At 42.5% G+C, this 24,609-nt stretch overlaps 1 protein-coding gene across 2 annotated transcripts in view; it reads left to right on the plus strand.

Annotated features, from left to right (window-relative positions):
- The window catches only part of LRRC29 (leucine rich repeat containing 29), a 155,066-nt gene that overhangs the window by 34,734 nt on the left and 95,723 nt on the right, over positions 1–24,609 (plus strand). For both annotated transcript variants that reach the window (XM_033942430.1, XM_033942429.1), the window contains exon 2: positions 23,748–23,849. In XM_033942430.1, the coding sequence (XP_033798321.1) occupies positions 23,748–23,849 (102 nt within the window). The remainder of the gene's footprint in view (positions 1–23,747; positions 23,850–24,609) is intronic.

The raw sequence follows: 24,609 nt of genomic DNA on the forward strand, positions 1-24,609 counted from the left end.
ACCAACTATATCAAACACTAACAGAATTCTCCACTCAACCAGACAAATCACAATAGACAGAGGCGTAAACTACCAGACCCACACTTACCACCCCACCACACAAACAGTAAGAAGTAGACCAACAAACTCCTACAAGACCAAAACTCAATCCCACTAAAGATCACTCATCTACCCCAAAATAACTCATAGCACTCCAACAGACTACACCACTCTCACATGCGCATACTTAAACATCAGGGCCATAGGCCCTAAGACAGAACACATAAAAAACTGGATAGAAGGAGAAAACCTAGACTGCCTTATCCTCACAGAAACCTGGCTAACTTCAGTATCAGACCCCAGAATAACAGAAGTCTGCCCAAAGGGATACAAAATAATAGTGATCTGCAGAGAAAATAAAAGAGGAGGAAGAATTGCCATCATTGCCAGAAACACCATAGACCTAAAAACACAAGACAAAATAACTACCCCATACATGGATCTACTAGCCTGTCAAGCACATCACTGAAAGGAACCCTAACCTGCATGCTTTGCTACATAACACCAGGAAACTGGAACACAGCAAAACCAACATTTGAAGAGTTTATATACCGAAACTCATTATCAACAACTTACAACTTAATCCTAGGAGACTTAAACCTCCATCTTGAAAACCAAATCTCCAAACAAATGGAAACCTTACTATCATAGCTCGAAGCCTTAACATACAAGATACTAGACCCTCAAGCCACACATTAAAAAAGTCACCAACTCGACATTGCAGCCTATATGTTCCAACAGCCCATGCAACCAGAGATTCACACATTAAATGGAAACTGGCATCGCTCCCTCTGGTCAGATCATTATACTTACTCCTTCAATATCAAATGAACTAAAAACAAAAACAAGCCAATCACACAAAAATTTACCTACAACTCAAGTAAATATATCGACCCCCACCATATTCTGGACTAAAACAGACACCATAATCCAAGACTATAACCCCAAAGACTTCATTTCACAATGGAGCCATCTAAGCTCAACATCCCTAGATGAGCTAGCCCCAGAACAAGCAAAAACCAGAATCTATAGGAAATCAGACAAATGGTTTGACAACGAATTACTCCAGCTCAAAAGACAATGCAGACAACTAGAAAGAAAATGGAGAAAAAACAGTCAAGATTACACAAAAACAGCATGGAGAAAAATAAACCAAAAATACAAACAAAAACTGAAAGAAAAAAGAAAGACATACTACACAAAACAAATAAGAGAAGAATCCCAAGACACAAAAAAGCTCTTCCAACTACTAAAAGAACTCACAGACACCAAACCCTACCTAACCAATAACGACACCCCCCCCCACCTGCCCTCAGACACATTCTTAGCGACATTCTTCAAACACAAAATTGCAACTATCAGGTCCACTTTCAATGGAACACCTACGCATCTTGAAGAGATCACAACACCCCTCACAGAGAAAGAATCAGTTGCAGCAGACAGAACCTGGTCCTACTTCCCACCTATACAATGGTCAGACCTTAACAAACTCTATAATAAATACAGCCATGCAGCCTTTGACCTCAACCAATGCCCACCATACCTATTAAAAACCTCCAGTACACTATTTTGTACCCTCCTTATGCAATGGATACAAACTTTACTCACAGATGGCCTCTTCCCACAAGACCTCAGCGAAATCACCATCATTCCGATCCTAAAAGACCCCAAAGGACTGACAGATCAACCTTCCAACTACAGACTCATAGCTTCAATACCTCTTTATGTCAAGCTAATAGAAGGCCTCGTAACTAAAGTCCTAACCTTATACCTAGAAAACCACAACTTACTCCACCCTACACAATCTGGCTTCAGAACCAACTACAGCACTGACATATTGCTAGGATCACTCATAGACACTGCTAGACAACACCTCAGCACAAGAAAAAAATGCTGATTATTCAACTAGATCTCTCTGCAGCTTTTGACCTGGTTGACCATGACATCCTCCTACAAATAGGAATCACTGGCAAGGTACTATCATGGTTTAGAGGATTTCTACAATCCAGAACATACAGAGTTAAAACAAACAAACAAAAAAAATCAGAACCATGGTCCAATCCCTGCGGCGTACCCCAAGGATCACCACTATCTCCCACACTCTTCAACCTATACATTGCTTCCCTCAGCTCTTGCCTAGACAAACTAGGCCTTACATCCTACAGCTACGCAGACGACATCACCATTCTACTTCCTTTCGACCAACCAGCGCCCTCCATGGCAAGCACAATACACAAAACACTTGATACAGTAGCAACATGGATGAAAGAACACAAACTGAAACTAAACCCTGACAAAATAAACTTCATCCTCCTCGAAAATAGCAAAACACCAACTATAACAAACCTAGAAATAAACTCAATCTCATACCCCATCCAACCCACTCTAAAACTCCTGGGAGTGCTGATAGACAGAAGATGCACCATGCATCCACAAATCAACAAAACAATAAAAAAAATCATTCGCAGTCATGAGAAACCTAAGGCAAGTTTGAAAATTCTTCGAAAAAAAACAGTTCCAACTTATAGTACAATCCCTAGTCCTAGGTCTAATGGACTACTGCAACATACTTTATTTCCCCTGCCCAACAACCATGATGAAGCAACTACAAACAGTACAAAACACAGTCTGAAGACTTATCTACTCACTGAAGAAATATGACCATATTATAGAGACTTACCATGACTCACACTGACTCCCAATACAAGCGAGAGTACTCTTCAAATTCTACTGCCTACTATTCAAAGCCATAAATGGAGACAGCTGAGTCTACTGGAACAACAGACTAAACCAATCCACCTCAACCAGACACAGGAGAAACCACGCACCATTCACGCACCCTCCAACCAAAAACATGAAACGAAAAAAGCTGTACGACAACCTCCTAGCCACTCGAACAGCAAAGCTGGACCACCAACTATCCAATCTACTGACTTCAACCACAGACTACAAAACCTTCAAAAAAGAAACAAAAACCCTACTATTCAAAAAATACATAAAACCAAACTAACACACCTAGATCTACCTCAAACATCACCTGCAATATGCTCCATTCCTTAGCAAATTAGAAAATATCCAAACCACTCCTTATGTTCTTCTAAATATCCTGACAATTCATATGTAATCCTTATGTACTTCTAAATATCCTGACAATTCATATGTAATCCGCCTTGAACCACAAGGTAACGGCAGAATAGAAATCACTAATGTAATGTAATGTAATGTAATCATGATGCCTTCATCAAATTCATTAGGAGAATTTTTCAAGAATAAAATAACTGTATTATAAGATACATTTCAGTCAAATAATAACAAAAATACCCAAGAGGTTGATTTACCAGAAATTACTCAATTACCGCTATCTAAATTAGATAATTTGTAAACTTGTTCTTCTATTGTATTTTCAAAAGTGGTAAATAAAATAACAAACAAATTACACAATCCAATGCCCTTGTCCTAGATTACCATGGAGAAACATTGTTTACTTCCATTTTTTACATCATATAGGGGTCCTTTTACTAAAGAGTGCTAGCCGATAATGAGCCCATTATATTCAATGGACATGTTGGCGTTTAGCACATGCTAAATTGGCTAGCGCGCCTTAGTAAAAGAGGGGGATAGTTAAAGTTTAGAACTAGGAATGTTTCCAATTGCTTGGAAATACCCATTTATAACTCCAATCTTGAAATCTATTCATAACTCCAATCTTGAAATCTACTCATTTAGATTTATCAATCCTCAGAATTATAGACCAATTTATTTTTTTCCCAAATCTGTTTTTTCAAAATTTTTCAACACAATATATATATATGCATATACTTCAATACAGGAACTCCCCAAGATACATAGAAACACCCATAAGAAATCAAAAACCCATCCCCCACCCTCCTCCACACCCCCACTCTCCCCTCCCAAAATCCCAATCTAAACAATACAGTAGAAGACATCAACACTTGAGTGCCGCCCTCCATGCCACAAATCTATCCCATATTTAATGGTAGGAAAGTAAAGCTTGATGACATAAAGCCATCAATTCACACATCAAATGAACATAGTCCAAGCTTTTTATGAAATGGTGACGCTCCTGCATCTTGTGTAGAATGCCAACACCTTGCCAATGCTACTCGTGCCACTGTGAAAACAAAAACGGCTAACTTATGTTCCTGAACTGTATACCCAGGAATAGTGGCATTGAGTAGGCAACATTCCATTAACAGAGGACAATGTTTGCGTGTTATACCCACTAAAATCTGTCCCACCATATTCCAAAATCTTTTTACTACAGGGCAATTCCACCATATATGTCTAAAGGTGCCCTGTTGGCCACAGGCCCTCCAGCAAAGGCTCTCAATATTAGCATATATACAAGATAATCGATAGGGGGTCAAATACCAGCAATAATACATTCTGTAATCATTCTCAATCAAGGAAGAGGAGATTGGGACAGAAAACAGATTTATACAAAAAGGACCGTTCAGAATCTCCCAAACTTCTCCCTAGTGTGGTAGCCCATTGAGCTTTATAGGGATCTGCAGGAGCTTTACGAAGAAGCAAGGCCAAATATAGGTGAGATATTCCTCCCCGCTTAAAGCCTTTTCGCAATGCTAACTCCAGTCCCATTTCCGTCGAAAGAAGATCCCAGTAAGCATGCCTATGTAGAAACAGTCACAGCTGTGTATAGGGGAAAGCATCAACATTTAATAAACCATTTTCCTCCTGCAGGTGAGCAAACACCATCCCCTCAGCTGTCCACACCTACCCAACTGTACGCAGGCCCGCTTGCACCCAATAGTGTGTGAGGACCTGCAAAGGGACCTAGACAGGCTGGAAGACTGGGCAAACAAATGGCAAATGCGCTTTAACGTAAAAAAATGCAAGGTCATGCATATAGGGAAAAAGAACCCGTTGTTCAACTACAAAATGGGGGGGGCATTGTTAGGAGAAAGCAGTCTTGAGAGAGACTTGGGTGTGCTGGTGGATGCATCACTGAAGCCATCTGCACAGTGCGCAGCGGCCTCGAAAAAAGCCAACAGGATGCTGGGCATCATAAAGAGGGGCATAACAACCAGGACACGGGAAGTCATCATGCCATTGTATCGATCGATGGTGCGTCCTCATCTGGAATACTGCGTTCAGTATTGGTCGCCGTACCTCAAGAAAGACATGGCGGTACTTGAGAGAGTCCAAAGGAGAGCAACGAAACTGGTAAGAGGGCTGGAACACTGCCCATACGCCGAGAGGTTGGACAGGCTGGGGCTCTTCTCTCTGGAAAAAAGGAGGCTCAGGGGTGATATGATAGAGACCTTCAAGATCATGAGGGGCATGGAGAGGGTGGATAGGGACAAATTCTTCAGGCTGAAGGGGACAACAGGTACGAGGGGACATTCGGAGAAACTGAAGGGAGATAGGTTCAAAACAAATGCAAGGAAGTTTTTCTTCACCCAAAGGGTCGTGGACACTTGGAATGCGCTACCGGAGGAGGTGATCGGGCAGAGTACGGTACAGGGATTCAAACAGAGACTGGACAGATTCCTGGGGGATAAAGGGATCGTGGGATACTGAAAAAGTATAGTGGGATACTGGGATACTGAGAAAGTATAAACCCAACCAGGTCGAGCATGTGCAAGACCGGAGGGCTAGGACTCCGATGGGAAGATAGGACTCATCAGGAAGCCAAGATGGCATGGGGGCCCCTTCTGGTGATTTAGACAGGTCATGACCTGTATGGGCCGCCGCGGGAGCGGACTGCTGGGCGTGATGGACCTATGGTCTGACCCGGCGGAGGCACTGCTTGTGTTCTTGTGTTCTAATAGACCAATTTCTAATTTATGTTTACCAGGAAAAGTGACTGAACAAATTGTTCTAAAACACCTTTGCTTGTTTATAGATAAAACAAATGTTTTGCATCCAAAACAAGCTGGATTTCGTCCTAAGCATAGTACAGAAACACTCATTTATAATTTTTAAAATGATGCATTAGAAATCTTAAATAACTGATATTATGCTTTTGCAATATTATTGGATTTGGCTTCTTATTTTGAATTAATTGATCACCATCTTCTAATAGCTCGATTAATCTCCTTAGGAATCTCTGGAAAGGCTCTAAACTGGTTTATTTCCTTCCTTCTTAATAGAAGTTTTTCTGTAGTAGCACTTTGCTCAATATCTTAAAAATTTGATTTATCTTGTGGCATTCCACAGGGCTCAGCATTATCTCCAATGTTTAATATTGTCATAGTTCCACTTTTAACAATAATACAATAATGTGGAATCAAGGCATATTATGTGGACAATATTCTTTTAGTTGCAAAAACTGATCCTGTTAAGCTACAATTTGACAATGTGCATAACTATCTTAGAGCAGTCTACACTTGGTTAGATAATAATAAATTAATTCTAAGTGTTGAGAAATGTTTCTTCTGTTGGATTACAGGTCAATATACAGTGCCTAAATTGTAGTTATCATTTTTAGATAAACAAATACCATTGTTACAGAAATTTAAATACTTGGGGATCATTATAGATTCAGGACTTACGTTTAATGATCAAATTTTAGAAATTGTGAAGAAGTGTTTTTATACACTGAGATCCCTAAGATCAAAATGACATTATTTTACAAATGCCAATTTACATACTTTAATTAACTTAAGAACATAAGAATTGTTGCTGCTGAGTCAGACCAGTGGTCCATCGTGCCCAGCAGTCTGCTCACGCGGCGACCCCTAGGTCTAAATGAGCCCAGCCTCACTTGCGTATTTTCCAGTTGAGCAGGAACTTGTCCAACTTTGTCTTGAATCCCTGGAGGGTGTTTTCCCCTATGACAGATTCTGGAAGAGCATTCCAGTTTTCTTCCACTCTCTGGGTGAAGAAGAACTTCCTTATGTTCGTATGGCTACTAGTTGAAGCAGTTCAGCTATAGTCCCTTTCAGTTCCTTGATGACCCTCGGATGGATGCCATCCCGGTCCTGGGGATTTATCATTTTTAAGCCTATCAATCTGCCTGCATACCTCTTCTAGACTGACTGTCAACCCTGTCAGTTTCCCATCTTCATTTCCAGCATATAGCCTGATGGGTTCCGATATGCTGTGTATATCCTCTTCGGTAAATACAGACGCAAAAAATGTGTTCAGTTTGTTGGCGATTGCTTTGTCCTTCTTTAGCGCTCCCTTAATTCCACGGTCATCCAGTGGGCCCACCTTCTTCCTTCGCGGTAGTTTCCCCTTAATATATCGAAAGAACAGCTTGAAGTTTTTTGCCTCCTTAGCTATTTTTTCCTCGTAGTCTCTTTTAATAATAATTTTATTTTATATACCGCCATACTCAAGAAGTTCTAGGCAGTTCACAACAGTTAATTGTAATACAAACAATGCAAATCATTGAAAATCAAAAAGTTATGTGCATACAATATAGGAAAAATACATACATGCCATATAAAAAGGTACAACAATCTTATAAAGAATAAAAAGTTATAAGGACAAAATATGTTAAGAACCCAGCCTATTAAATAATTGAGTTTTTATCTGCTTTCTAAAATCAAGATAAGAAGAGGCATCCAGCACAATTTTGGCAAGCCATGAATTCAGTTTGGCCGCCTGAAAAGAAAAGGTTCTTTCAAAGAACCTTTTATAATGACATAATTTTAATGAGGGAAAAGCAAACAAGTGTATTCTATGAGAGCTCTTATTGTTATAACTCAAAGTAAAGTTGGGGTTGAGGTAACCCGGTAACATACCAAATACTGTTTTGTAGCAAATGCATGAGAACTTGAACAGAACTCTGGATTCCAATGGCAGCCAATGTAGCTTTTGATAGAAGGGGTGACATTAGCAGCTCTGTATCGAACCATCCCTCTAAATTTCTAAGTCTCTTTCTACAAGTTTTAATAGGAGCCATCTCATTTAAAATATATGTCCTGTCATTAATCCAAGAGTCCATAAATTGCTCATTTTCTTTGTTTTGTTTTGAAACTATCTCATAATGAGACCAAAATTCTACAGGATTTATCTTACCTCTACTAGCATGAAATTTTTTGTTTCTTGTTTTGTGTTTTTTATTTATTGATTTAGTTGCCAGTCAATTTCAAAATTGCATAGTCGATGATCAGACCATAAAGAATCTGTCCAGTTTTCTTGTTTCCAATTAATTTTAGAATTAGTCAATTCTCTAGAAGAGAACTTAATTAGATCTAATTGGTGACCTCTTTGATGGGTTTTAACTGGAGAAGGTTTAAAATAACCTAATAGAGAAATGAGAGACCAGAATTCGGTAATTTCTGGTTGGTCTACTTGTTCAAGATGGATGTTAATATCCCCACATAATAAGTTGTATGGACCTAATAACAAATTAGTTAGTAAAAATTCAGAAAAGTCCTCCTTGGCTAAATTCCATTTTTTTGATAGAACATAAAACAGAATAGTTGTTAAGGCAGCCGCTAGGGATTTAGATGTTAATGTAAGTGATAGAATTTCTAGATTGGAAGTAGATTTAGAGTTTAAGATTGAACAATTTAAGTAATCCCTAAAAATTATTGCTAGTCCTCCCCCCCCCTCCCCAAGCTCTTGCTAATGATAGAATTTTAAAACCTGGGGGAAGGAAGTCATGAATGATAATATCATTATCTGATAACAACCATTTTTCTATAAGTAGAACTAAGTCAAGGTTAATTTCTTTCAACCAGTGCTTAATCAATATAGACTTGTTCCTCATGGAACTTATATTTAAATAGAAACCATATTTTTTTTTAAACATATAAAATAAATGAAATATAGAGTAAATTATTCATTTTACAATATAGACATCACTTAAAATTCTCAAAAATTCATATTTATTAATACTCTCCCCTCACCCACCAAAACTTTTCCAACCATTTTTCATCCTTATTTACCTCACATCCCTCACCCCCCCCTTCCCCCCGGAAAAAAATATTACATATGTTATGGTAAGGGTGGGAGGGAAGGGGTTAAATTTTATGTATTACTGTTAAATATGAAAGAAATTCAACTGATGTACTTAATTTCAATTGTCAATTTATTGATACACTTGTTGTAAGATGTAAAAATGAATAAAGATTATAAAAAAAAAGAGGCAACTTATCCAAGATGGCGACGGGATAGGTAGCCTGTGCGTTTGCTCCCGATAGCCTCCCCGAAGCGGTTAAATATTTCTGGAGGCGAGTATAATTTCTTACCTTTGAGATGCCCAAGCGAAGAGGGAGAAGCGCCGCTGTGGCCTCGCGGCACTCCGAGACTTCTGCGGTGGGCAATATTGAGGAGCTTATCCGGCGCATGCAGGGAACGTCGACTCGTTCAGGGCTACCCCCGCTGGAGACGCTGCAGGAGAACGGCATGCAGCAGTCCTCCTTGGGGCTTGAAACCACCTTTAGCCCTGAAATGCGAGCTCCACCCCCGCATCCCTGAACAACTAGTTCCCCGAGGGAGGGGGAGCTTCCAGGAGTCGGAGAGCTTCTTCCTTCAGAGGCAGTGGAGATCAGTCCAGGGGACGGAGATTCGGGTTCCAAATTTTCTTCTGGGAACCTGAATATGGAGCTGGTGGCTTCAACAACTGCGGGAGAAGGATTGGCCCAGCCTGAACAGTTTTCGGAAGACTTGCCAGTGGGTGAGCACAAGACCATACATTTTCAATTTCCTCAGCTAAACAAACCCCAGGAAGTAACATTGGATGCCCTGTGGGACTTGGTTGCCACTATTCCTAAAACTCTAGCGTCTCAATTAAACCAAGTAGAAGAACGGTTTAATGTGTATGATAAGGATATTTCAGAATTACAGAAAATTACCATTGATAATAAATTACAGTTAGAAAATCAACAATAGAATATGAACTCTTACAAAGTAGTACAGGAGGCATTAATTAAAGACAACACAAACCTAAGAAGAAAACTTGAATCACTTGAAAATTCCTTAAGAACTAATAATCTTAGATTAATTAACTTTCCAATGATCACAACAGTAACTCCTAGAGAAATGATTACTCGTTATCTAACGGAAATATTGGAAGTTTCTGAATCTTCTATACCACCTTTCACTCAGGTCTATTATCTTCCTGTTAAAGACATTAAAGATAAAAAGAATTTACAAGAATTAAATCAAGAGCCCTTGGATGTGACAACTTTATTAGAATCCTCAGATAGGGAAGTAGCCACTTTGGCAACTTTGCTTATTTCAGTTGCTCTTACAATGGACAAAACATGGTTATTGAAATTATATTTTAAAAATAAACATAAAGAATTTTTGGGTATGAGAGTTCAAATGTTTCCTGATTTGGCCAGAGACACACAGAGGCGGAGAAAATAATTTTTGATATTGAGACCAGCAATTACTGCTCTGGGTGCTACCTTTTTTTTTCCGGTATCCTTGTAAATGCATAGTTCATTATAAGTTACATAAATTTGTTTTCTTTGAACCCTCACAACTGACAACATTCCTATCACTGTCTAGGCTGGAGAAAGCTCAAGATGGATAAATAAATGACTCCCTTAGCACAGTTTTATCTATAACTGTTTTCTTTCTTCTTTAATTGATTGCTTAAACTCCGTTTAACTTAATCTTGGATCTTATACGATGAGGACTTGAGTGAGACTTAAGATAAACTTTTTTCCTGATTTTGTACATTATGTTTGAATTAATTTCTTTATTCTTGAATTTTGGTTCTGTACAAGTATATACTTGATTGTTATATTTGAAAATTTATAAATAAATAATAATAAAAAAAAAGATTATAAAAAAAATCTAATATAATAAAACGCTAGGCCGCACATGCGCAGTCCTATCGCGTGGGTCCGTTTTCCATGAGATGTACAGCATGCGCCCGAAACACTCTTTCTCTCCTCCCCCGAGACGGATGTCGGACACGGCGGCTGTCAGCCCGTGCTGTTTTTTGATCTGCCCTGCTCCTTGCCTGAAGTCCTCTCTCCTCCCCCGAGGCTGATGTCGGACACGGCGTTTGTCTCCCCCGAGGCGGATGATCTTATGGGAATCAATGTTCTTCGCTCTGCCCTGCTCTTGGGAATCAATGTTCTTCGCTCTGCCCTGCTCCTTTCCTTACTATATTTTTAAGTTGAAAGAACAGGCAGCGGCTCCTCTCAGGATCCCCACCTGCGTCGGAAGTCCAATGCAGTCGGGGATCTTGAGAGGAGCTGCCACCACCGTGTCTTTCAACTTAAAAATATACTAAGGCAAGGAGCAGGGCAGAACGATCTTCAAAATGGCGGCAACTCGATCTCTGTTCCTCCGGGGGGGGGGGGTCTGGGAGTAGAGGAATCGCGGCCACTCAGCGCCCCCACCGAGGAGCCCAGCAACTTTCCGCTGTCATTTGCCGCCCCCCCTCTTCCCTTACCGCGGGCCCGACTGCCGATTTAAGCAGCGTGTCCAGCAGTCTTCACACGCTGCTTCGGGCCTTTCTACTGCCCTGATTTGCTCCGGACGTGCCAGAGTAAATCAGGCCAGTAGAAGGACCCGAAGCAGCGTGTGAAGACTGCAACACACGTTGCTTGAATCGCCATGTGTAGTCGGGCCCGCGGGAAGGGAAGTGGGGGGGGGCGGCAAAGGACTGGGGCCCGCGTTTGTAGTCGCGACTGTGGGAAGGGAAAGAGGGTAGAGGAAACGCTAATGCAGGCACAGGGAAATGTGTGGGGGGAGGGAAATGGAAGGGGGAGGGAATGCTGCTTTGGACAGACAGACAGAGGGAGGAAGGGACACAGAAAGACAAGAAGAAAGACACAGGGGCAGGGGCACAGGGAACTGGTGTGGAGGGAGGAAATGCTGCTTTGGACAGACAGACAGAGGGAGGAAGGGACACAGAAAGACAAGAAGAAAGACACAGGGGCATGTGCGGGACAGCGGGAGTCGCGTCAGGAGGGGTGCGGGATGCCGCAGAGGGAACTTTTCCAATGGGTGCAACTGGGCGACTGTCGGGAGCCTCTGATCATGGACAGAGCAAGGTAAGTGTATCATAGGGATAAGAAGGAGGAGGGGGGGAGAAAAAGGAAGGGATGCCTACTGCTGGACAGGGGGAGAAGGAAAGAGGTGCTGATGGACAGGGGGGTGAAGAAAAAGGAACGGAGGCCTAATGTTGGACAGGGGGAGATGGAAGGTGCTGCTGGACAGGGGGCAGGTAAAACAAAGGGAGAAGGGGTGCTGCTGCATAAGGAGACCTGTGAAGGGGTGGTGGTGGACACAGGGGAGGTAAAAGGAAGGGAGAATGGACAGGGGGAGCAAGCAAGGGGTGGTGATGGACAGCCAAGGAAAAAGAAAGACAGAAAGAAAGAAAGCAGCTAAGGAGAGAGAGAGAGAAAGAGAGAGAAAGAAATAAAGAGAGACACACACACATATATTCTAGCACCCGTTAATGTAACGGGCTATAAGACTAGTAAATGAATAAATAAATAGAAACCATATAAATTCTGGTAGCTAGAAGGATCAATTGGAAAATAATGGGAGTAGGATAAATTTTTTAATGATCGTTGTTTTTTTATGTAAGGCTTAGTCTACGCAAAGGTGGTAAAATTGGTATTGGAAATGAACCAGCCTCCATGTAATCATATAAAACACGGTGTGAAATTGTTGAAAATTTTGTCTTTACTGTACGAAATGTAGAATAATGGACTGGGATTGAAGCAGAATAAAATGAGTTGATTGCACAACTTCTAGAACTAATCAAGTAAAATAGAAACAACAATAAACACAACTGAGAATTTGGCAGGGCCATGATGCAATTCCTTCAGTTAAAAAAGTTAAAATGTTGACTAAAATTACCAATTAGTTTTAAGAATGAGTTAGTCTGTAATAGTTCATCAATTAAAATCATAAATTCATAACCACTGATACCTATGCATCCACTAAAAATTCAAAAATAATTTCATATCCAATACTTAAATACCTATCCATCGGAAGCTTCATTTCCATCACTAATTCATATCTATCAGCAAGTTTAAATCCATCAATAGGTCTTAACCATAATGTAAAGTACAGTCTAAAGTAAAATGGAAGAGAGTTCAAAATACTTATCAGTCTATAAGTACAGTCTGCGAGGCCAAGACCAGGTAATACAACTAAGCCACTGGAACAAATGTCCAATCTTCCAGTCCTGACTTAGAGGATAAATCTAAGAATCTGGAACCTTTTGAATCTGGCAGTCTTCATATGATGATCGCTGACAGCTGGTTAGGCAGTCAGCTGAGTCAGCAGGAAAGCCACACACTCCCAGGTCCTGACAGGAACGAGACTCTGAGCAGAGCCGTTGAAATAAGCCAGCAGTTGGTAGAAAGCACTCCTGCACAAGAAAAATGGTAGGGGATAGGCCCCTTTTATCGCCTTATGGCACCTGCTTTGTTTGTGCTTATTCCAGTTTTTGTCCGTTTTGACCTTTTCCATTTCTTAAATGAAGTTTTTTTTGTCTCTGATTGCTTCCTTAACCTCTACATTGAGTCACGCCGGTTCTTTGTTCTTTTTCCTTTTGGATCCCTTGTTGACACGCGGTATATATAGATTTTGCGCCTCAGTGACTGTGTCCTTAAAAAGGGACCAAGCTTGTTCTAGCGTTTTTACAGTGCTTATCCTCTTCTTAATCTTCTTCCCCACCATGCGTCTCATCTCTTCATAATTCCCTTTTTGGAAGTTCAGTGCCATAGCCGTCGTTCTGGATCGATGTTTCACCTCTGTGTCCAGGTCGAAGCGGATCATATTGTGATCGCTGTTTCCCAGCGTCCCTTCTACTTCTACACCTTGTGCCGGTCCTCGCAGTCCATTTAGAATTAAGTCCAAAATTGAATTTCCTCTTGTATTTTTCTTGACAAGTTGTTCCAGGAAGCAATCGCCTACAGCATCCAGGAACTTGGCCTCCCTAGCAAAGCTGGAGGTGCCTAGGTTCCAGTCTATCCCCAGATAGTTGAAGATGCCCATGATAACTGCGTTGCCTCCCTTGCAATTGCATTTAATCTCATCCGTCATTTCTCCATCAATTTCTTCGGACTGCCTTGGGGGTCGGTAATAGATGCCGATCTTCGTTTCCAGTCCATTTGTTCCTGGAATTTTGACCCATTAGAGACTCTAACTTATCCGTCGGTTATGGTGTGTTCTCTCCAGTAGATTCAATTCCCTCTTTGATATATATGGCAATTCCCCCACCTTTTTGAGCCACTCTGTCACTGTGGTATAGTTTGTATCCTGGTAGCACAGTGTCCCAGACGTTTTCCTCAGTCCACCATGTTTCCATGATGCCGATGATGTCAATGTTATCTTTTTGTGCCACAGCTTCTAATTCACCCATCTTATTCCTTAGGCTCCTTGTGTTCATGTACATACACTTGAGTTTACAGTCTGTTCCTTTCTTGCACGGTATCCTCCGGATATACCGGTTCCCGAACCATCGATTCTCTCGGTCGACTGTCGGCTTTCCCCTTCTTCCTAGTTTAAAAACTTTTCTCTTGATGTTGATTGCAAGTAGCCTTGTTCCGTCTCTGCTGAGGTGGAGTCCGTCCTTCCTGAATAGCTTGCTCTTTCCCCAGAACATTGTCCAGTTGCGCACGCTTTCTTTGTATCAAAAACTGACTATGCAGGAATCTCAGGTTTTAATTTAAGCCGTTTTCAAAAATTACAAAACACAGCTTTAAAATTAAGTCACAAACAAAAATTTGATCATGTTAAACCATTGTTTTTAAAATATAATTGGCTTTCTATGGTATACAGGATAAAATACATAAGAAACACCTTCACCGGATCAGACCCTAGGTCCATCTAGTCCGGCGATCCACACACGCGGAGGCCAAGCCAGGTGCTCTCAGATGGAGACCTTGATTACCCGTATCCCTCAATGTGATTTGCAAGGAGGTGTGCATCCAACTTGCGCTTGAAACCCAGAATGGTAGTCTCCGTCACAACCTCCTCCAGGAGAGCATTCCAAGCGTCCACCACTCGCTGTGCGAAACAGAACTTCCTGACATTTGTCCTGAGCCTGCTGCCCCTCAGCTTCAGTCCATGACCTCTTGTCCGTGTCACATTTGACAATGTGAATAACGATGTTTCTTGCTCTATTTTGTCAAATCCTTTTAGTATTTTAAAAGTCTCTATCAAATCCCCTTGCAGTCTCCTCTTTTCGAGGAGACTGTTTTCCGAGGCGTTCTTTGTAGTTCAAATTTTCCATGCCTTTTACTAGCCTTGTGGCTCGCCTCTGCACCCTTTCCAGCATGGTGATATCCTTTTATAGGTATGGAGACCAGTGTTGGACACAGTATTCCAAGAGTGGTCTGACCATCGCTCTGTAAAGCGGCATTATAACGGCCGCCGATCTACTCGTGATCCCCTTCTTTATCATGCACAACATTCTGTTTGCTTTCTTTGCCACTGCTGCACATTGAGCCGACGGCTTCAAGTTCCTGTCTATCAGTACTCCCAGGTCCCTTTCTTGTTTTATGCTCAATGTTACACCTAACATTTTATATTTATGTTCTTTATTTTTCCTACCAAGGTGCATCACCTTGCATTTGTTTATGTTAAACTTCATCTGCCACTTTTCCGCCCATTCCTCCAGCTGGTTTAGATCCTTCTGGAGATCCTCGCTATCCTTTTGTGACCCAACTGCCCGACATAGTTTTGTGTCATCTGCAAACTTGATTATATTACTTGTTGTTTCCTCTTCCAGGTCATTTATGAACATATTGAATAAGATGAGCCCAAGAACTGAGCCCTGGGGCACGTCACTAGTCACGTTCTCCCAGTCCGAGAATTTCCCATTTATGCTTACCCTCTGCAATCTATTCTCTAGCCATTTTCCTATCCATCTGAGTACATCCCCTTCTATTCTGTGACTTAGTAGTTTCCTCATAAGCCTTGCGTACGGGACCTTGTCGAACGCTTTCTGGAAATCCAAGTAAATTATATCCACCGGGTCTCCGCTGTCGATTAGTTTGTTCACCTTCTCAAAATATTGAAGTAAATTCGTCAAACATGACTTCCCCTTCCTGAAGCTGTGTTGACTAGCTCTCATCAGGTCGTGATTTTCCAGATGTTGCACTATGCTATCCTTGATTAGTGCTTCAACCATCTTGCCAGGAACTGACGTAAGACTCACAGGTCTATAGTTGCCTGGTTCTCCTCTCGATCCTTTTTTGAAGATTGGGATGACATTCGCTATCTTCCAGTCATCTGGTATTTGCCTAGTTCTAATTGACATGTTAGCTAGGGTTTGTAATAGTTCTCCAATTTCTACCTTAAGCTCCTTTAATACTCTCGGGTGAATTCCATCCGGTCCAGGGGATTTGTCACTTTTTAGTTTGTCAATCTGATAGTATATCATGTCCAAATCCACATTCACTGAGGTGAGGCTATCCTCTATGTCTCCCTTGAATACCCTCCCTGTTTCTGGCATTGTTGTAGTGTCCTCATTAGTAAAGACAGAGGCAAAGAATGAATTTAGCCTATCTGCAATCTGTTTGTCTTCTTTAATGCACCCTTTCCTTCCTTGGTCGTCAAGAGGGCCTACTGCCTCTCTTGCTGGTTTTTTTCCCTTTTATATATCTAAAAAAGAGCTTGAAGTTTTTGGCTTCTTGCGCTATCTTTTCCTCATAGGCCGTTTTGGCGTCTCTTACCGCCTTGTGACACTTCTTCTGGTCGACCTTGTGACTGTTCCAGGCCACCGTTGTTCGTTTGCATTTCCATTTTTTGAACGAGACCCTCTTATCCCTTACCGCATCCTTCACCCCTTTAGTTAGCCAAGCTGGTTCTCCTTTGTTCTTGTTTCGCCTTCCTTTGGATATCTGCAGAATGTAGAGATTCTGCGCTTCGGTGATGGTATTTTTTAGTAGAGACCATGCTTGATTGACCGTTTTGATTCCGGCTGTCCTTTTCATGAGCCGTTTTTTAACCATGACTCTCATGCTGTCATAATTCCCTTTTTTGAAGTTAAAGGTTGTAGTTTGGGTCTTGGTTCTTTTCCCCTTCCCAATGCCAATTTTAAAATTGATCATGTTGTGATCGCTCGTCCCCAGGGGGACCCTGACTTCCACCTCTGATGTTCTCCCAGTTAAGCCATTGAGGACTAAGTCCAAGGTTGCGGATCCCCTTGTTGGTTCTCCCACCATTTGTTCTAGGAAGCAGTCCCCTATTGTTTCCAGGAACTTCGTTTCCCTGCCGCAGTTCGAGGTTCCTAGGTTCTAGTTTATCCCTGGAAAGTTGAAGTCTCCCATGATCTTTACATTACCCATTATACATTCATGGTTGATTTCCTTTATCATTTCTTCATCTGCTTCTTCCGTCTGTACTGGGGGTCGATAATAGAGGCCAATTTTTGTGTCAGCATCGCTCCGTCTAGGGATCTTTATCCAGAGGGACTCCAGTTTTTCTTTTCCTTCCATCTGCCCTTCTCCAATAGACTCTAATCCTTCTTGGACATAGAGGACAATACCTCCCCCTTTTTGCCCTATTCTATCTCTTCTGTATAGTTTGTATCCCTGCAGTACTGTGTCCCATTCATTTTCCTCATTCCACCACGTTTCTGTTATGCTAATGATACCAAGTTTTTCTCGTCTCACTAGCACCTCCAGCTCCCCCATTTTGTTTCTCAAGCTTCTGGCATTTGTGTACATACATTTGAGCTCCTTTTGTGCTGGCTTCTTGGGCTTTTTAGTCTTCGCAGCCCTCATTGTATCTATTTGCGCTCTTTCTCTGTCTCTTTCGATTGCAACATGCTCTTCGCCTTTATCCAAGCAGTTATTTTTAGGTCCTTCTTTGGGATCTCCTGATGCCCGGGCCATCGACTGGTTGTCGACTCTCCCCTGTTCCTTAGTTTAAAGCCTTCTCAATGGTCTTCTTCATGTTTTCAGCCAAGCCAAATTACTTACACATGCACAAAGGCCCTGAGTCTATAAAGGGCGCCTAAAGGGTGCCGAAGTCCTACTTAAGCATCCAAACTAAGTGGGTAATGAGCCAGTTAAGGGTCTTAATGAGCGATAATTGGCACATGGACATCCAAAGGATGTGGATGTCACTTTGTAGGCGCATCCACAATTTCATGGATGCCCATTTGGAAAACTCACACCTAACGGAATAGGCATGGGCATGGATTGGGCAATGATTCAATATGGGTGTCCTTTGATTCATTTGCATAACACTGAGTGACCAAGGGCATCCATCTCATGCCTACACTGTAGACAAATGAAAATCAGGTCTACTATTGAGCATAGTTTGGGCTTCAGATAGACGTGAGTTCTATGGACAGAACTTAGGCGCAGTTTGGACGTCCTTAAGTTGCACCTGCAAGGTAGAATGCCACAATTAAAATATGTGCTGGGATTTGAACCTATAAACTCTGGAAGATGGAAACGGGGCTTTTACCCAGTGAGCCACAGCTGCTTCCTTTCAGTCATGGTAGTTCATTCCTACCATGAGAGCTTAGTGATTTTAGCCATGTGAAGGTGAAAATATCTGAGAAGATCATAGCTTAGCAGATCCCTAAGCTATCATATCAGATGTGAGGAAAGAAGATATTAGTAGAAGCTGCTGTGGCTCAATGTATCTTCCAGAGGTCATAGGTTCAAATCCCAGCACATATTTCATGTGCTGCACAACTCCATTTGCAATGAAGTAGAAGTCATGCTAAGGTGTGTATCTGGGTTTTTTTTTAGTTTTTAAGCTTTTGCAAATGATATGTATGCAATCTATATTTTTTTTCATGTGCTTTCCTTGCTTTCAGTAATGAGCTGAATGGAGCACTGTTTAGTCAGGAAGGATGGGGGAAAGCAGCACCAGCCGCTCGCTGGGGAGATGGTTGCATTGGCACCAGCAGTAGCAGCTCTGGGGGAAGGGAGATCAGCAGTTCCAAGTTGGAGGGTGGTCAGAGGGAACAAGAATGTTAAGCAGGTTTGATGTTAGACCTGCTGGGGTCCAGGGCAGAAATTAAGGAGGGGACCCCAAATTCCTCTCCTCCTGGCCCAGGGGTAAGGAACTCCGGTCCTCAAGAGCCATATTCCAGATCGGTTTTCAGGATTTCCCCAATGAATATGCATGAGATCTATTTGCATGCACTGCTTTCAATGCATATTCATTGGGGAAATCCTGAACACCCGACTGGAATACGGCTCTCGAGGACCGGAGTTCCCTACCCCTGTCCTGGCCCCTCTCCAATTTCCCCACCCACCGAATCCCTTCCATCCAGTATTGCTCTCTCCCTCCCCACCACCTCTGGGTTCCCTTTTTCTTCCCAACTGCCCTTCCACCCAGTATCTCTCCCTTCTTCCTTCCCAATACCCCAATTCCACCATCTCTCCCTTTTTCTTCCCAAATACTCTCCCATCTAGCATCCTTCCTCCTCCTCAATCCCTCCCTCCTCACTACCCTCAGGTCCACCATCTCTGCCTACAACTTCCCAAATACCCTCCTATCCAGAACCTCTCCCTTCTCTAGTACCGTATTTTCCCATATATAGGCTGAGGCCTATACATGGGTTTTACAAACATGTGTATGGGGCGCAGCCTAGTGATCTCTTCAGTATCCGGCCTGTCCCCACACCGCTTGCTGAGTGGCTGAGGTCAGTTCTCAAGAGTCCCAAGAGAGCTGTCGGCCACTTAGTGGGTGGGGCAGGGGCAGGCCGGATGTCGAAGAGATCACAGCTGCCACGACTAATACCATGAGGCGGCTTATCTTCCAGTTTTTAAACATAGGCCGCCCTTTTCTGTGGGTGTGGCCTATGCAGAGGGGCAGCCTATATGCGGGGAAATATGGTATTCTATTTCTATAAAGGCTGTTCTTCATGGAGTGACCTTTATAGAATACTAGCTTAGCGTGGATCATCCCGGTGCTTAACTATGAGCAATCTATACAGAATTACCTCCCTAATCATATAGATTTATAACTTGCTTTGAATATTAGCCTGTTGGACTTATAATCAAAACATCCAGACATCCAAAAACCTATTTAAGTCGGCACCTAGATGTCTAAATGCCAATATTTTCCTGGATGTCTAGCAAGAATATTCTCCCGCTGTGCGTCCAGAGCTCAAAGGGGCGTGTTGGCCAGAGTGTTATGGGTGGCATTTGGGCAGGCTTAGACTTGGATGTCCTGCAGAGATAATAAAATGTTTTTGGCAGACGTCCTGGACAGAACTTACAAGTTTTGAGTTAGATCTGTTTTAAAAGGGTATAAGTTTTAAAAAGGTACCCCAGTGACCAGATAACAACTGCAGAGTAAAGACCCCCATACACTTTCCTAGTGCTCACTGACCCTCTCACACCCCATAAAGATCAGAATACAAAAGTACATACCTGTCTTTAGAACAGCAACATCTGGTATAGGAAAGCCTAGTAGACCTACATACAGGAGTCTTAAGTAGCCTGGTGGGTGGGCTAGTGAACCATAGAGGAGTAGCAAGTCCCATAAGCAACTCTAACCACTACATTTATGGTGGAAAGTGTCAGCCTACCAAAACTTATTTTGTGATGTGGTGGGAGGGAACAGTTCTTACGGACTCCACCTGACCAAGAGAGGTAAAAACGTATTTGGACATCGACTAGCCCGCCTACTTCGTAAGGCTTTAAATAGGTAAGTTGGGGGAGGGTATCCACTCACATTCCAGAGCAGTAAGAAACTATCCTGAGGTGGCGAGCCACAACCACACTTGTGAGTCCAAGGTAAGTACCCATACTATACACGATAAAATGGGAGTCACACTAAATCAGAAGGGAATCTCTTCACAGGGACTTAACAACAATAAGGTATGGAGGGCAATGTATGTTAATGCACACAGTTTGGGCAACAAAATTCTGGAATTGGAGACTGAAATAATGAACGCAGACCTAGATGTGGTGGCAATATCTGAGAATTGGTTCACGGACTCGCACGGGTGGGATATGGTTATACCGGGCTACAACTTGCTTCGTTGAGATAGAGAGGGTAAGTTAGGAGGAGGGGTAGCACTATACATTAAAGAAAACATCAAGACTACCAGAATCACAGATGTTAAATACTCCGGGGAATCCCTCTGGGTGAACCTGGCCAAAGGGAACGAAAAATGCTTATACCTTGGTGTGGTATATAGACCTCCTAGACAACAGGAAGACAAGGACATAAAACTGATCGAGGATATAGAGAACATCACTTTGCGCGGGGACACAGTTCTGCTAGGAGACTTCAACATGCCCGATGCAGATTGGAACACACTCTCTGCAACTACCTCTGGCAACAGAAGAATATTAACCTCCATAAAGGGTGCACGACTCAAACAAATGGTACGGGAGCACACTAGAAACCAGGCGATACTGGACCTGGTACTCACCAATGGAGACAGCGTCACAGAAGTATTGGTAGGAGATACGCTGGCCTCCAGCGACCATAACATGGTATGGCTTATCCTCAGATGGGGTTTCTCTAGATTGAATACAGTGACGAGAGTCCTCAACTTTAAAGGCACAGACTTCGAACACATGGGAGATTTTGTCCATCGGGAGCTGCAAAACCAAGCACAAACCGACAACGTGGAGAATATGTGGACAACTCTGAAATCCACCCTGCATGAAGCAACAAATTGCTATGTAAAAACGGTCAGCAAAAGTCGGAGAAACAAGAGGCCCCAGTGGTTCAGTACTGAAATTTCAGACCTCGTTAAGGAGAAGAAAAAAGCATTTATCGCCTACAAATATTTAGGAAAGCAGGAGGCAAAAGAAGACTATCAGGACAGGTCTAAAGCTGTCAAGAAGGCAGTCAGAGAGGCCAAGCTCCGAATAGAGGAGAATCTAGCGCGGAACATTAAGAAAGGGGATAAATCCTTCTTTAGGTATATTAGTGACAGGAAAAGAAACAAAGATGGGATAGAACGACTCAGGAAATCGGACGGGAATTATGCAGAATCGGATTCCACTAAGGCCGAACTACTAAATGAATACTTCTGCTCGGTTTTCACCTGTGAGGCGCCGGGATCCGGTCCACTTTTACAGACAAGGGAAAGCCAGAAAGACCCGTTTCAAGACTTCGAGTTTACGCCCAGTAGCGTCTACTGCGAACTCTCAAGACTCAAAGTGAACAAAGCCATGGGACCAGACAACCTACACCCCAGGGTGCTCAGAGAGTTGAGAGAAGTCCTGGCAGAACCATTGTCTGTGCTCTTCAATCTCTCCCTAAGCACGGGAAGAGTCCCCTTGGACTGGAAAACAGCTAATGTTATTCCGCTCCACAAAAAGGGCTGCAGGACAGAGACGGCAAATTACAGACTGGTAAGTCTCACATCCATAGTATGCAAACTCATGGAAACACTGATCAAACAGAAACTTGATACAATCCTGGATGAAGAAAATCTACGTGATCCCCATCAACATGGATTTACCAAGGGCAGGTCCTGCCAATCAAATCTGATTAGCTTCTTCGACTGGGTAACAAGACAACTGGATGCTGGGGAGTCCCTGGACATAGTGTATTTGGACTTCAGCAAAGCTTTTGATAGCGTCCCACACCGCAGGTTATTGAACAAGTTGAAATTGCTGGGATTAGGGGAAACACTAGCTGCATGGGTTAAGGATTGGCTGAGGGGAAACACTAGCTGCATGGGTTAAGGATTGGCTGAGCGGTAGATTTCAGAGGGTGATGGTAAATGGTACCCCATCCAAAACATCAGATGTGACCAGTGGAGTGCCACAGGGCTTGGTCTTGGGTCCAATCCTATTCAACATATTCATAAGTGATATGACCCAAGGGCTCAGAGGAAAAATATCATTGTTCGCCGATGACACCAAACTGTGCAACATAGTAGGTAAAAGCACTATGCCTGACAGTATGACGCAGGACCTACTACTATTAGAACAATGGTCATCGACTTGGTAGCTCAACTTCAATGCTAAAAAATGCAAAGTGATGCACCTGGGTAAAAGAAATCTGTGCAGGACTTACACGTTAAATGGTGAGACCTTAGTTAGAACTACGGAAGAACGGGATTTAGGAGTAATCATTAGTGATGACATGAAAACTGCCAATCAAGTGGAAAAGGCTTCCTCCAAGGCAAGGCAAATGATGGGTTGTATCCGTAGAGGTTTTATCAGCAGGATGCCAGAGGTCATAATGCCACTGTACAGGTCCATGGTGAGACCTCATTTGGAATATTGTGTTCAATTCTGGAGACCACATTACCGGAAAGATGTGCTGAGAGTTGAGTCAGTTCAGCGGATGGCCACCAGGATGGTCTCGAGGCTCAAGGATCTTCCGTACCAAGTAAGGCTGAATAAATTGCAGCTGTACTCACTTGAAGAACGAAGAGAGAGAGGGGATATGATTGAGACATTTAAATAAATCACAGGTCGTATCGAGGTGGAAGAGGATATCTTTCGTCTTATGGGACCTTTGTCCACCAGAGGGCATCTGCTGAAAATCAGGGGAGGGAAATTTCATGGTGACTCCAGAAAGTATTTCTTCACTGAGAGGGTGGTCGATCATTGGAATGAACTCCCACGGCAGGTGATTGAGGCCAACAGCGTGGCAGATTTCAAAAATAAATGGGATATTCATGTGGGATCTCTAATGAGGTAAGGACAGGAGGTTGGTGAGCAAACTCATGGGGGAAGCTTCACTGGAGTGGGCAGACTTGATGGGCTTTGGCCCTTTTCTGCCGTCATTTTTCTATGTTTCTATGTAAGTGTGGTGATATATCTGATGTTATGTACCTGGTATTTGTCACAGTTTTGATTTGACTTTCACTCTCATTGATGTCCTCATTTCAGATAATCAGCCACATCCTGAGCTTCTTGCCTCTATCAGACTGGAAGGAGGCATCACTTGTTAATCGGACATGGTACTTTGCTTCACAGGACACTCATCTTCAGGTATGGCAAAGCCTTTTTCTAGGGAAAAAAATAAAGGGATCAGGGAGAAATTTGGAACTGGCTTGTTCCTGCCACGGAGCTACCTCAAAGTGTTATAATTAGGCTACAATTCTTTTTTTATGAGGTCCATACGAAGGGTTGCATGACTGGTTTGGCTGAACAGGGTGAAAGGAAGGCATGGGTGCCAAATTGCTCCCTGTCCATTGTCTTCTCTTCTTGGGCTTTGGTGTAGTGGGTGGGGCAGGGAATTAAGGGGCATGTCACAAAGAATGCGATTCTGCCTCAATATGCTGTTGTATTGGGGGAAGGATCTTTGTCCCAGATATGCTAGCAGTTATTTTAACTTAAACTTTTTTACATCAAAAGTCTTATGAGAAATCTCCAGTCCTAGATGTGGCATCATTGTTTATTGCAATAATGTTATCAGCAGGCTTGGGGAAGGAGAGAATGGCACAGGTGGGCTTCAGCTGGTAGCATAATTTTTGTTTGCTTATAGACACCTGAGCTGAGTGACAGACAAAATACACAGCCACAACAATTTTCTAGGTTCTGGTTAATTTTGTTCTTTGGTTTTTCAAGGAATTCAGGCTTTTATTCAATGGTACAGTGGAACCTTGGTTTATGAGCCTAATTCATTACAGAAGCATGCTCGTAAACCAATTTACTCGTATATCAAAGCAAGTTTCCCCATAGGAAGTAAGGGAAACTCGCTTGATTCGTTCCCCCCCGAGGCCATTGGCGCTGCTCCACCTTACTCCCA

Source organism: Geotrypetes seraphini, chromosome 4, assembly GCF_902459505.1.
Source record: "Geotrypetes seraphini chromosome 4, aGeoSer1.1, whole genome shotgun sequence".
Classification (NCBI taxonomy): domain Eukaryota; kingdom Metazoa; phylum Chordata; class Amphibia; order Gymnophiona; family Dermophiidae; genus Geotrypetes; species Geotrypetes seraphini.